Source organism: Armigeres subalbatus, chromosome 2, assembly GCF_024139115.2.
Source record: "Armigeres subalbatus isolate Guangzhou_Male chromosome 2, GZ_Asu_2, whole genome shotgun sequence".
Classification (NCBI taxonomy): Eukaryota; Metazoa; Arthropoda; class Insecta; order Diptera; family Culicidae; genus Armigeres; species Armigeres subalbatus.
In genome coordinates this window covers 261,857,893-261,872,887 of record NC_085140.1, presented here as the reverse complement: position 1 = coordinate 261,872,887, position 14,995 = coordinate 261,857,893, and the positions used below count along the sequence as shown (strand labels likewise).

The following is a 14,995-nucleotide window of genomic DNA, read 5'->3' as shown; positions in this document are numbered from 1 at the left end:
GCTCACCTAGTTCTACGGAGAACCCAGTATCCAGAAAGTAGCTAAAGCCGGAAGGGTACCATGGGCAGGGCATGTTACAAGAATGCCGGACAGCAACCCTGCAAAGATTGTGTTCGCTACCATAGCAAATCCAAACCAAATAATAATAAAAATATAATAAATATTACAAAACCAGTTAGTTTTGCTTCAATGCGTCCAAAAACTGTTTGAAAAAAAGGAAAATAGAATTGGGTATGCGATCTTTCTTCAAAACGGTCTCATTTTTCTCTATCGAAATAATTGCCAATATTAGTTGGTCAACTTTAAATTTATTTCTCAACTCTCTTCTTGGTACCATCATCACTCGTAACACAATTTGTAGAAATTAACGACCATCACTTTTCATGTTTCGGCTTGGTACGCAATTCATTTCGCGGCCTGGTACGCTCTCTAACCGCTTACCACTATTGCTTGTCGCCATTGCATTATCTTATCTCCTATTAGGTTTTCCTTAAAAGCATTTTAAATATTTAGTGACACTCCGTGTCTCGCCGCAAGCTTACTAAATCTTTCAACTATTGCCAAGCCTTACAACCTCAACTGCATTCTTTATTGTCACATCATGTTTAACACCGCTTTTCCATTGCACTCGTACTCTTACGCATCAAACGATTTAGAAAATGTTTCCTTGTTTCAATCTAATATTTGCATTACAATTTCCGCTTTCTCGAGACAGGAATGTTTAGAAAATACTTATCAATCTATATCAGTTAGTTACTTGCGTTCCTTGACGACGGATGGGGTCTTGTTTTGTGTTCTAACGAATCATCTACCATGCATCGTTAGAACGCTTTCTCGCCTATAAAAATACAAACAACTTAACAATATCAACAGGTGCTCCTCAGCTAAAATCACAAATATATCACAAACGCTGTCCTCCTCGTATCTATCAATTAATAAAGCTGTACCTTTTTGCTCGAAATTGGTAACCACTGGTTGAACGGCTCTGCTTGACGCATTTTGTTTATAAATATTTAACATTGAAGTATGAAGGATACGATTGTTTAAGATTAGAAGAAAACTCATTACTTTGTAGTGAATTATAGCCAAAAAAAGAAGATCGCTATTCTGAAACACTTGGTAACAGCCACTTGTTGCTTGGTGTTTGTAGTCCTGCTCGTCCCCTAGTTTTCACGCCATGGGTCCGTCTCGCGATACATTCTGTCCACGTTATCCTTGAGTAGTTTTTGTTGTTCTGTGAAAACGAAAACATTATGATTTTTTATATTGAACATACGATAGAGCAAGCTCCTGTCGATTTAGATGGTAAAATTCATCCAAAGCATTCTAGTGGAAGTATTCTAAACAATTAGTAAACATTTTAAAGTTTATTTAAAGGAATGTATGGAATATGAATTCATACCATTTACCTCAATTTATTTTGATACTCAATACTTTTGATAGATTCGAGCCAACCTTGGGCTGAAATGCTCGTTAATAAAGACAAAAAAAATGACTACAAGAAATATTGACAATTGACACTAGAGCATTTAGTTGACCACATCTGATTCTTTTGTAGTTTACGTGTATCGTAATACGAGAACAAATTTTTTTTTAAAAAAGGTTGTACCATAGTTATTAGGTAGTGCATAATTATAAAAACTGTAATACACAGCGTAAAAAATCAGTTGGGCCTGCAACAGTTAAAAAAAAAGCAATATAATAGCACTATTTCATTTAGAAATGGGGTACTTCCAAATGCGAGTATTTTTTTAACTTCTATTTTGATCGAAAAACTTTCTAAGAATGGAACAAAAGTTATATTATTTTATTTCATATGAATGACTGAAACGAATCATGCATCGTTATTTCGAAGAAATTCTCGCAGTTTCCTGTTGATGCCGCTTGTCAGTCGGCGCACACCTCCTCCAGTCATGATTTTGGCTAGTTGATTCCACCAATTCTTCATACGGCCAATGTCAGTGGTGACTGCTCCCATGATCTTCAGTTTCTGGTAAATAACTGAGAACAATTTGATGGATTCAGATTTTTTGGGATGAACTGGGCTCCACTATTGTAGTACCACACAGAAAAAAAAAAAAAAATAAACAGCGCGTAAAACTTGACATGCGAAAATTTACGCCATTCTACGCTGAAATGCTCCTCTTGCTAACCAGATTGCTTACAACTTGTATGCAATATTGACGATTCGAATATTGTATACATTTAGGCTATATCCCGTTTGAAATTACGCTAATAATGGCGTTCCATTTATGTGCATGATTTTTAGTGTAAATTTCAGTGGATTTTTCTATCTGTGCATTGTAGCACTTCCTCGCTACAATGGCAGCTGGCTTAATCTAGCTAAAACGTAAATTGGCCATCATGTGACTGATTGGAAGAGTTAAGTGCCCCATTTCTAAATGATCTAGGCTCTACTGGTAGAGAAAAAACATATCAAAATGGTGGGATATGCGACGGGTTGCAATCGTAGCTCATCACCACACAGATAGAAAAATCCACTGAAATTTACGCTAAAAATAAATGGAACGCCATTATTAGCGTAATTCTTCACGGGATATAGCCTAAATGTATACAATGTTTGACATGAAACGTCGATATTGTATACAAGTTGTAAGCAATCTTTATAGGAAGAGGGCCATTTCAGCTTAGAACAGCGTGAATTTCCGCATGTCAAGTTTTACACGTTGTTTATTTTTCAATATTTTTCTGTGCACAAAAATCAGCTGGTGACAGCAAATTGTTAAATGATTGGATGCGAAATTTATAAAACCAGCGTAATTTCATGATGATTTTCAAAACAACAAGGTTTTTGTGACTCTCTGAGGCATTTAAAATATGTTTTAAAATGGGCCTGGAGCAAAACGTCCGAAAAGTGTGTAAAAAAACTCATTTGCATGTGGAATAAAGGTTAACGCATGGTTGTTTGTTATGCCTGACCGTATTTAGCGAAAATCTTACGGTGATAAAGAATCACAAATCTTGAAATTTAATTAAAAATGTATGGATTTTTCTCAATGCAGCTTGATAACGAATAACTTGTAATATTAGCATTCGTTAAGAAATGCCTTGGGACCCTCCTTAGCCGTGCGGTAAGACGCGCGGCTACAAAGCAACACCATGCTGAGGGTGGCTGGGTTCGATTCCCGGTGCCGGTCTAGGCAATTTTCGGATTGGAAATTGTCTCGAATTCCCTGGGCATAAAAGTATCATCGTGTTAGCCTCATGATATACGAATGCGAAAATGATAACCTGGCTTAGAAACCTCGCAGTTAATAACTGTGGAAGTGCTTAATGAACACTAAGCTGCGAGGCGGCTCTGTCCCAGTGTGGAGATGTAATGCCAATAAGAAGAAGAAAAAATGCCTTAAAAAGATTATATCTCGGGCCTACCAAAAATAACGCAAATGTATTTCTGCTCCAATATTCGAAAGAAACATGTTTCACAGCAGCCCAAGGTCATTTGCAGAATAACACAAAAGAATCAGGAATGTGAATGCTTGGACTTTGCTGGTTTCTGAGCGAATCACTGCACTTGTGAAAATAAGTGAACCTACTTTCCAGAAACAAAGGTAGAACGATGAAAAAATTATGGAATTAAAAAGTTAAGGAAATTAGGAATTGAGGAATTTGGAATTCAGGAATTGGGGAATTTGGAATTAAGGAATTAAGGAATTAGGGAATTAAGGAATTAAGGAATTAAGGAATTGAGGTATTAGAAAATAAAGAAATTAAGGGATTAAGGAATTAAGGAAATATGGAGTTAAGGAATTAAGGAATTCAGAAATTAAGGAATAAAGAAATTAGGGATTAAGGAATTCAGGAATTGGGGAATTTGGAATTAAGGAATTAAGGAATTAGGGAATTAAGGAATTAAGGCATTAAGGAATTAAGGAATTAAGGAATTAAGGAATTAAGGAATTAAGGAATTAAGGAATTAAGGAATTGAGGAATTAAGGAATTAAGGAATTAAGGAATTAAGGAATTAAGGAATTAAGGAATTAAGGAATTAAGGAATAAAGGAATTAAGGAATTAAGGAATTAAGGAATTAAGGAATTAAGGAATTAGGGAATTAAGGAATTAAGCAATTAAGGAATTGAGGAATTAAGGAATTAAGGAATTAAGGAATTAAGGAATTAAGGAATTGAAGAATTAAGGAATAAAGGAATTAAGGAATTAAGGAATTAAGGAATTAAGGAAATAAGGAAATAAGGAATTAAGGAATTAAGGAATTAAGGAATTAAGGAATTAAGGAATTAAGGAATTAAGGAATTAAGGAATTACGAATTACGAATGAATTAAGGAATTAAGGAATTAAGGAATTACGAATTGAAAGGAATTGAAATTGAGGAATTAAGGAATTGAGGAATTAAGGAATTAGGAATTGAACCATGAATTAAGGAATTAAGGAATTAAGGAATTACGAATCATGAATTAAGGAATTAAGGAATTAAGGAATTAAGGAATTACGAATTAGGAATTGAACTAGGAATTAAGGAATTAAGAAATTGAGGAATTAAGGAATTAAGGAATTAAGAAATTAAGGAACGAAGGAATTAAGGAATGAAGGAATTAAGGAATTACGAATTAAGGAATTACGAATTAAGGAATTGAACTGAGGAATTGAGGAATTAAGGAATGAAGGAATTAAGGAATGAAGGAATTAAGGAATTAAGGAATTAAGGAATTAAGGAATTAAGGAATTAAGGAATCAAGGAATTAAGGAATTAAGAAATTAAGGAATTAAGGAATGAAGGAATTCAGAAATTAAGGAATTAAGGAATTAAGGAATTAAGGAATTAAAGAATTAAGGAATTGAGGAATTAAGGAATTAAGGAATTAAGGAATTGAGGAATTGAGGAATTGAGGAATTAAGGAATTAAGGAATTAAGGAATTAAGGAATTCAGGAATTAAGGAATTAAGGAATTAAGGAATTAAGGAATTAAGGAATTAAGGAATTAAGGAATTAAGGAATTAAGGAATTAAGGAATTAAGGAATTAAGGAATTAAGGAATTAAGGAATTAAGGAATTAAGGAATTAAAGAATTAAGGAATTGAGGAATTAAGGAATTAAGGAATTAAGGAATTAAGGAATTAAGGAATTAAGGAATTGAGGAATTGAGGAATTGAGGAATTTAGGAATTAAGGAATTAAGGAAATAAGGAATTAAGGAATTAAGGAATTAAGGAATTAAGGAATTAAGGAATTAAGGAATTAAGGAATTAAGGAATTAAGGAATTAAGGAATTAAGGAATTAAGGAATTAAGGAATTAAGGAATTAACGAATTAAGGAATTAAGGAATTAAGGAATTGAGGAATTAAGGAATTAAGGAATTAAGGAATTAAGGAATTAAGGAATTAAGGAACTAAGGAATTAAGAAATTAAGGAATTAAGGAATTAGGGAATTAAGGAATTAAGGAATTAAGGAATTAAGGAATTAAGGAATTAAGGAATTAAGGAATTAAGGAATTAAGGAATTAAGGAATTAAGGAATTAAGGAATTAAGGAATTAAGGAATTAAAGAACTAAGGAATTAAGGAATTAAGGAATTAAGGAATTGAGGTATTAGAAAATAAAGAAATTAAGGGATTAAGGAATTAAGGAAATATGGAGTTAAGGAATTAAGGAATTCAGAAATTAAGGAATAAAGAAATTAGGGATTAAGGAATTCAGGAATTGGGGAATTTGGAATTAAGGAATTAAGGAATTAGGGAATTAAGGAATTAAGGAATTAAGGAATTAAGGAATTAAGGAATTGAGGAATTAAGGAATTAAGGAATTAAGGAATTAAGGAATAAAGGAATAAAGGAATTAAGGAATTAAGGAATTAAGGAATTAAGGAATTAAGGAATTAAGGAATTAGGGAATTAAGGAATTAAGCAATTAAGGAATTAAGGAATTGAGGAATTAAGGAATTAAGGAATTAAGGAATTAAGGAATTAAAGAATTAAGGAATTAAGGAATTGAAGAATTAAGGAATTAAGGAATTAAGGAATTAAGGAATTAAGGAATTAAGGAAATAAGGAAATAAGGAATTAAGGAATTAAGGAATTAAGGAATTAAGGAATTAAGGAAATAAGGAAATAAGGAATTAAGGAATTAAGGAATTAAGGAATTAAGGAATTAAGGAATTAAGGAATTAAGGAATTAAGGAATTAAGGAATTAAGGAATTAAGGAATTAAGGAATTGAGGAATTAAGGAATTAAGGAATTAAGGAATTAAGAAATTAAGGAATTAAGGAATTAAGGAATTAAGGAATTAAGGAATTAAGGAATTAAGGAATTAAGGAGTTAAGGAATTAAGGAATTAAGGAATTGAGGAATTAAGGAATTAAGGAATTAAGGAATGAAGGAATTAAGGAATGAAGGAATTAAGGAATTAAGGAATTAAGGAATTAAGGAATTAAGGAATTAAGGAATTAAGGAATTAAGGAATTAAGGAATTAAGGAATTAAGGAATTAAGGAATTAAGGAATTAAGGAATTAAGGAATTAAGGAATCAAGGAATTAAGGAATTAAGAAATTAAGGAATTAAGGAATTAAGGAATGAAGGAATTCAGAAATTAAGGAATTAAGGAATTAAAGAATTAAGGAATTGAGGAATTAAGGAATTAAGGAATTAAGGAATTGAGGAATTGAGGAATTGAGGAATTTAGGAATTAAGGAATTAAGGAATTAAGGAATTCAGGAATTAAGGAATTAAGGAATTAAGGAATTAAGGAATTAAGGAATTAAGGAATTAAGGAATTAAGGAATTAAGGAATTAAGGAATTAAGGAATTAAGGAATTAAAGAATTAAGGAATAAAGGAATTAAGGAATTAAGGAATTAAGGAATTGAGGAATTGAGGAATTGAGGAATTTAGGAATTAGGGATTAAGGAATTAAGGAATTAAGGAATTAAGGAATTAAGGAATTAAGAAATTAAGGAATTAAGGAATTAAGGAATTAAGAAATTAAGGAATAAAGGAATTAAGGAATTAAGGAATTAAGGAATTAAGGAATTAAGGAATTAAGGAATTAAGGAATTAAGGAATTAAGGATTAAGGAATTAAGGAATAAAGGAATTAAGGAATTAAGGAATTAAGGAATTAAGGAATTAAGGAATTAAGGAACTAAGGAATTGAGAAATTAAGGAATTAAGGAATTAGGGAATTAAGGAATTAAGGAATTAAGGAATTAAGGAATTGAGGAATTAAGCAATTAAGGAATTAAGGAATTGAGGAATTAAGGAATTAGGAAGTTAAGGAATTAAGGTATTAGAAAATAAAGAAATTAAGGGAATAAGGAATTAAGGAAATAAGGAGTTGAGGAATTAAGGAATTAAGAAATTAGGGATTAAGGAATTAGGGATTACGGAATTAAGAAATTAAGGAATTGAGAAATTAAGGAATTAAGGAATGAAGGAATTAAGAAATTAAGGAATTAAGGAATTAAGGAATTAAGGAATTAAGTAATTGAGGAATTAAGGAATTAAGGAATAAGGGAATTAAGGAATTAAGGAATTAAGCAATTAGGGATTTAAGGAATTAAGCAATTAAGGATTTAAGGAATTAAGGAATTAGGCAATAAATGAATTAAGGAGTTAAGGAATTAAGGAATTAAGAAATAATGGAATTAAGGAATTGAGAAATTGGAATTAAGGAATCGAGGAATTAAAGGGTTTGGTAAAAAGTAATTAAGGGTTTGGATTTACGGAATTAAGAAATCAAAGGAAATCAAAGGAATTGGGGAATTTGGAATTAAGGAATTAAGGAATTAGGGAATTAAGGAATTAAGGCATTAAGGAATTAAGGAATTAAGTAATTAAGGAATTAAGGAATTGAGGAATTAAGGAATTAAGGAATTAAGGAATTAAGGAATTAAGGAATTAAGGAATTAAGGAATTAAGGAATTAAGGAATTAGGGAATTAAGGAATTAAGCAATTAAGGAATTAAGGAATTGAGGAATTAAGGAATTAAGGAATTAAGGAATTAAGGAATTAAAGAATTAAGGAATTAAGGAATTGAAGAATTAAGGAATAAAGGAATTAAGGAATTAAGGAATTAAGGAAATAAGGAAATAAGGAATTAAGGAATTAAGGAATTAAGGAATTAAGGAATTAAGGAATTAAGGAATTAAGGAATTAAGGAATTAAGGAATTAAGGAATTAAGGAATTAAGGAATTAAGGAATTAAGGAATTAAGGAATTAAGGAATTAAGGAATTAAGGAATTAAGAAATTAAGGAATTAAGGAATGAAGGAATTAAGGAATTAAGGAATTAAGGAATTAAGGAATTAAGGAGTTAAGGAATTAAGGAATTAAGGAATTGAGGAATTAAGGAATTAAGGAATTAAGGAATGAAGGAATTAAGGAATGAAGGAATTAAGGAATTAAGGAATGAAGGAATTAAGGAATTAAGGAATTAAGGAATTAAGGAATTAAGGAATTAAGGAATCAAGGGATTAAGGAATTAAGAAATTAAGAAATTAAGGAATTAAGGAATGAAGGAATTCAGAAATTAAGGAATTAAGGAATTAAAGAATTAAGGAATTGAGGAATTAAGGAATTAAGGAATTAAGGAATTGAGGAATTGAGGAATTGAGGAATTTAGGAATTCAGGAATTAAGGAATTAAGGAATTAAGGAATTAAGGAATTAAGGAATTAAGGAATTAAGGAATTAAGGAATTAAGGAATTAAGGAATTAAGGAATTAAGGAATTAAGGAATTAAGGAATTAAAGAATTAAGGAATAAAGGAATTAAGGAATTAAGGAATTAAGGAATTGAGGAATTGAGGAATTGAGGAATTTAGGAATTAGGGATTAAGGAATTAAGGAATTAAGGAATTAAGGAATTAAGGAATTAAGGAATTAAGGAATTAAGGAATTAAGGAATTAAGGAATTAAGGAATTAAGGAATTAAGGAATTAAAGAATTAAGGAATTAAGGAATTAAGGATTAAGGAATTAAGGAATTAAGGAATTAAGGAATTAAGGAATTAAGGAATTAAGGAATTAAGGAACTAAGGAATTGAGAAATTAAGGAATTAAGGAATTAGGGAATTAAGGAATTAAGGAATTAAGGAATTGAGGAATTAAGGAATTAGGAAGTTAAGGAATTAAGGTATTAGAAAATAAAGAAATTAAGGGAATAAGGAATTAAGGAAATAAGGAGTTGAGGAATTAAGGAATTAAGAAATTAGGGATTAAGGAATTAGGGATTACGGAATTAAGAAATTAAGGAATTGAGAAATTAAGGAATTAAGGAATGAAGGAATTAAGAAATTAAGGAATTAAGGAATTAAGGAATTAAGGAATTAAGGAATTAAGGAATTAAGTAATTGAGGAATTAAGGAATTAAGGAATAAGGGAATTAAGGAATTAAGGAATTAAGCAATTAGGGATTTAAGGAATTAAGCAATTAAGGATTTAAGGAATTAAGGAATTAGGCAATAAATGAATTAAGGAGTTAAGGAATTAAGGAATTAAGAAATAATGGAATTAAGGAATTGAGAAATTGGAATTAAGGAATCGAGGAATTAAAGGGTTTGGTAAAAAGTAATTAAGGGTTTGGATTTACGGAATTAAGAAATCAAAGGAATCGAAATAAAAAAATTGTAGATTGAAGATATAAGAATTTAGGTAATCAAGGAGAAAACGATTGAGACTCTAGAATTTAAAAAAATGACAGCCAATTACGACCTTTAAGCATCCCAACATATTAAATACTGACGGCCAGTATTATCAAGCTCCAACAAAGACTGAAACTTACCATTGTTTAGATTAGCTATGACACATTGTTTCATCAGGAATTCATAACACAGTTCACGACTTAAGCCAAATGCATGCATATTGCACGTAAAACTCCTAAAAAAAGCAAACCGATTAAACTAAAACTCTAAAGCGTTTATCGAAGGCACTTTATACCCCAACTGCCCAAAGCTGAGATTCTGATGATACTTCTTGTCCTCGTGCAACTCGAAAGGATCCGTTCGATCACAGGCACTAGTAGACGAGGAGCGCTCGTTTTCAGGCACCACGAGGGTATTGCTGCTGGTGGCTTCGTCGCTTTTATTCTGCTGCTGGGACGTCGTACTCGTTATGGAGGTCACTTTCGTAGGCGGAACCGGATGGTGCTGGCGCTCCGTCTGGAGGGCGTCGAAAAAGGCTGCATTCCAGAAGCGTAACGAATGCCAGATCGGCTGATCCCGAAGGTACGTGTACAGATACTCGCGGTACGGCTCACAACCAGGAACATCAACTGGAAATTAGAATTGCAATTGTAATGGGAGGTTTTGTTTGACTCGAGCAAATGGTCATCTCACTGTCATGATAAAATGTAAAGCACATGTTCATGAGGGTCTTTGCCGGTGAGAAGTCTTCGCTTTCGGCGCACTCGAACAGTGCGATTGCGAAGTACTGAATCAGCGAGTAGAACGTTGATTCATCCACTCGTTTGGACTTTGCCCTTTGTGCGTTCACCAACCGAGAAAACCACAGTCGACCGGTTTCAGTCTAGAATAAAAATAATTGATGGTTTTAATCGAAGTCGCAAAAATGATTACAATAAGAAAAAACTCCAAACACTTTTTTAAATTGTTGATTGTACTCTTGAGATTGACTTGTCTATCTCATACGCAGGAAACCGTGGGTTTAATCTCAGGCTCGTCGCTTTTCTTAATTTTACTCTCAAACAAGCCTAGGATTGTATCTCCTACGATTTTTTTGCGTGTCGTGTAAATATAACTTGTATTCTTATCAATAGACAGGTATAAATTGCTTTGGAGAAAACGTTTGGACTCTTCGCAACATTAAAAAACAATCTTCGAAAGCCATCTCGACTCGATCGAAAACTAATTTGAAATCATGTTCACATTATTCCAAAGACTTACCCTTGCATATTGCCCAAAGTCTGACTTGAGCTCCAATGTGATGGAAGAGCTTTCCCGAAATAAAATTTTCACAAAACGTTTCATGAAGTCCAGAATGGCTTCTTCTGATTGGCTATCTAAACTGATTGATGAAGCCCACGATGGGACAGAGTTTTCCGATTCGGAACGAATCCACATTTTCAACTCGGAAGATTCCAGGGTCGCACTAAGCACACAGGACTCATTGTCGCTAGTCGAGGCACTGCTGGGAATACCTGAAATTGTGTAATTCATTAGTATTTTCTTTTCTAGCTCAATACTACGCCAATTTCACATTTACCTAATTTTGGTTCTCTTATGAAGTCCTTACCGGACGGAACTGCTTCCACTGCTGGTACGGATTTCGAGGTCACTTCCACTGCCAGGTCACTATCTCCATCAGGAGGTGGTTGAGGTGATTTCGAGTCGATCGAACAGGAATTATTACTATAGTTGCTATGGCTAAACTCAGTGCTAATACTGTTTGATGGCGGCCGTTCCACGGGTGGTGCTGATTGTATACTGCCGTTTGATGTTGCAACTAAAAAGTGCAAAAGAACTAGGTATTAGTAAATCCAACCAAACAAGATGATCAAAAAAAATAACTTACGATGGCTAAATGCTGGGTTTCTATAACGCCCTGAAAGCACCTCTTCATGGGCTCTTCTCTCCTTAGCTCGGCGAAGTTCAAAATCGATCTGATGACTATCGGAGTGATCATCTGTGGAACAAATGGAATAAATTTTGAGTTTGTTTAAAACATATGCAGATATATTTTTTAAATTCTAATCTATCCCGGGAAATAAGTAAGCGGTCTCTTTGGCTAAGGTGGGCGCCGTGGAAGGTGATATTTACGATCGGCAAATCACCTTCGATTAATTTTTCTCATTAGTTCGTCAAGAAACCTTGATCAGCTGGCAGCAGAAATGGACAAATGGGGATTAGACTGGCCCAGGATACAAAAAGTCTTCCGATTCTACGGGGCACCCCCCAGGTTTTTGCCTTTAGGCAAGAAAATCATTCTCTGAAAATTTCAGCCTGATCGGTTATTGCATAAGCTGGCGCAATTGATTTGAAGTTAATATGGGGGTTTCAGCCGAAATATATGGGAAAATACACCTCTGTTACTATCTCGTACAGGAAATTGGATGGAAAAGCCCAATTGAGCCCAGATTTGCAGGAAATGAAGTTAACATGCCAATGAACAATTCGACATAAAATTCTACTATGATTAAATAAACTTTAAATTAGTTTTTAGCTGATTTATTTAGAGTTTGGTTAACCTTTCCGTCCCCAACGTCTGTTTTTAAGGGCTTTCAAAAATCTAAACTGCTGTTAAAATCGCATTTCTTGACCGATTCTTTCGCAACAAGTTGCATTCCATCCGGATGGATCCCAAGTTTTGACTTACACTAGTTTCGAGGCTATCCACAGTACGGTTCCAGAATTATTCCAGATTCCGTTGGGGTCAGTTGTCCCCGGAATAAGTGGCCATTTACAATTTTAAGTCAAAACAGGTCGTGCGACACCTCAAACTTCATGATTTCACTAAGCAATGATGGGAATCATATTTTTGGGGTTCCTGTCCCACTCGGACTCAATCTGGCCACATCGGTTACAATCCGGGGACCTACGGAATGGCCATTTTCTAAATTGATTCAAAATAGGTCGTGCGACACCTCAAACTTCATGATTTTACAAAGCAATGATGGGAATGATATTTTTAGGGTTCCTGGCCCACTCGGATCCATTCCGGTCACAATCCGGAGGACCTACGGAATGGCCATTTTCTAAATTGATTCAAAATAGGTCGTGCGACACCTCAAATTTCATGATTTTAGAAAGCAATGATGGGAATGATATTTTTAGGGTTCCTGGCCCACTCGGATCCATTCCGGCCACAATCCGGAGGACCTACGGAATGGCCATTTTCTAAATTTATTCAAAATAGGTCGTGCGACACCTCAAACTTTATGATTTCACAAAGCAATGATGGGAATGATATTTTTAGGGTTCCTGGCGCACTCGGACTCAATCCGGCTACATCGGTCACATTCCGGGGACTTACGGAATGGCCATTGTCTAACTTGATTCAGAATAGGTCGTGCGACACCTCAAACTTCATGATTTCACAAAGCAATGATGGGAATGATATTTTTAGGGCTCCTGGCCCACTCGGACTCAATCTGGCCACATCGGTCACAATCCGGGGACCTACGGAATGGCCATTTTCTAAATTGATTCAAAATAAGTCGTGCGACACCTCAAACTTCATGATTTTACAAAGCAATGATGGGAATGATATTTTTAGGGTTCCTGGCCCACTCGGATTCAATTCGGCCTCATCGGTCACAAGCCGGAGGACCTACGGAACGGCTATTTTCTAAATTGATTCAAAATAGGTCGTGCGACACCTCAAACTTCATTATTTTACAAAGCTATGATGAGAATTATATTTTAAGGGTTCCTGGACCCAGGAGTTCCAACGAAAAAATGTATACAGAAATTATACCATAAATGAGATCAATAATGGAATTTTCGGAGGAATTCCTAGATTAATTCCCAAAGAAATCCTGAAAGAATTCCGGTGGAAACTTCAAGATTTCTACTAGGAGATCCTTCAGGAGTTTTTCCGAAACTTCCTTCTTGAGTTCCTCCGGGAGTTCCACGTGCAGTTCCTCAAAGAGTTCCTGCTGGATTTTCTCCGAGAATTATTCCGGCAGTTCTATCGGCAGATCGCACGGGGATCCCAAAGTTCTTCCAATAGTTTCTCTGGGAGTTCCTCTAGGAATTCTTCTAAGAGTTCCTCCTGAAATTCCTCCGGGAGTTCTTACGGGAGTCCTTCCGGCAGTTCCTAAGGGAATTCCTCCGGGAGGTCCACCGGCAGTTTCTATGAGCATTCCTTCGGAAGTTTCTACGGCAGTTCCTCCGAGTGTTTCTCTAAGAAGGAACTCGTGGAGTAATTTCCGGAGGAGCTCCCGGAGGAATTTCTGGAGAAATTATCAGAGGAATTTTCGGAGGAACTTCCGGTGGAACTTCTGGAGGAATTTCTTAAAGAACTACAGGAAGAATTTCAAGAGTAACTCTCGTAAGAACTCCTGGATGAACTTCCGTAAGAGTTCCAGAAGGAACTCCTGGAAGAATTCTCAAAGGATCTCCCGGAGGAACTCCAGGAGAAATTCTCCGAGGATTTTGTAGATAAATTCCCACCAAAAGCCTGAATGAATTCCCGGAGGAGTTACTGGTGGAAGTCCCGGAGGAATTTTCAGAGGAACAGCCGTTGGAATACACGGAGTTAAATTTCAAGAGGAACTTCCGAAATTCCATTTCCCGTGAAATTCCTGCCATAGTGCCATATATCCTCTCCTGGAGGACCTCCCGGAGGAACTCTCACAAGCTCTTCCGGAAGAATTCTCACAAGGAAGTCCTGAACTAATTCTCTCATGAAGGAATTTCTGGATAAATATCTGAAGGAACTCCCGGAAAAATGCAAGGAGGAATTAATGCAGAAATTCCCAGATGAAATGCTGAAGAAATTACCGGATGAATTCCCGGAGGTTAGTTCTGAAGAAATTCCTGGAAGAACTCTTGGAAGATATCTTGGAGGAACTCTCAAATTAATATCCGAATGAAATTCTGGAGTAAATTTCTAGTGAAGTCCGAAAAGCATTCTAGGACAATTTCGCGGAAAAATTTCGGGAGTAATTCCTGGAGAAGTACCTGAAGCAATTCCAGGAAAATACCGGAAAGAATTTCCGAGGAAATACATGGACGAATTCCTGGAGAAATTTCTAAAGAAATTTTTAGATGAATTCTTGAAGGATATTCTGAAGTAATAGCGGAAAGAATTCCAGAATGAAATCCTAGAGGATTTCGCTATTAAATTTATGGAGGTATTCCCGGAAAAAAACTCCTGAAAGTTATCCTGGGGGAATTAACGGAAGAATTCCTGGAGGAATGCCCGGAGAAGTTCCTAGAAGAATTTCCGAAGGAATTTCTTACCCTAGTAGCACATTTCTGGCAGATTTGGTTGCAGTAACTCTTATATGACCCAATTTGGTCGCATATGAGTCACAGAAACTCCTTTATAACAAGTGTGTTGC

At 34.6% G+C, this 14,995-nt stretch overlaps 1 protein-coding gene across 1 annotated transcript in view; it reads right to left on the bottom strand.

Moving 5' to 3' along the window:
- Positions 1-223: 223 nt before the first annotated feature.
- The window catches only part of LOC134216258 (uncharacterized protein KIAA0513), a 35,107-nt gene continuing 20,335 nt past the window's right edge, over positions 224-14,995 (bottom strand). The window contains exons 3-9 of the mRNA XM_062695197.1: positions 11,503-11,613; positions 11,194-11,433; positions 10,875-11,128; positions 10,308-10,497; positions 9,910-10,243; positions 9,755-9,849; positions 224-1,234 (exon numbers count right to left, since the gene is read on the bottom strand). Of these exons, the coding sequence (XP_062551181.1) occupies positions 1,164-1,234; positions 9,755-9,849; positions 9,910-10,243; positions 10,308-10,497; positions 10,875-11,128; positions 11,194-11,433; positions 11,503-11,613 (1,295 nt within the window). The 3' untranslated portion in view covers positions 224-1,163. The remainder of the gene's footprint in view (positions 1,235-9,754; positions 9,850-9,909; positions 10,244-10,307; positions 10,498-10,874; positions 11,129-11,193; positions 11,434-11,502; positions 11,614-14,995) is intronic.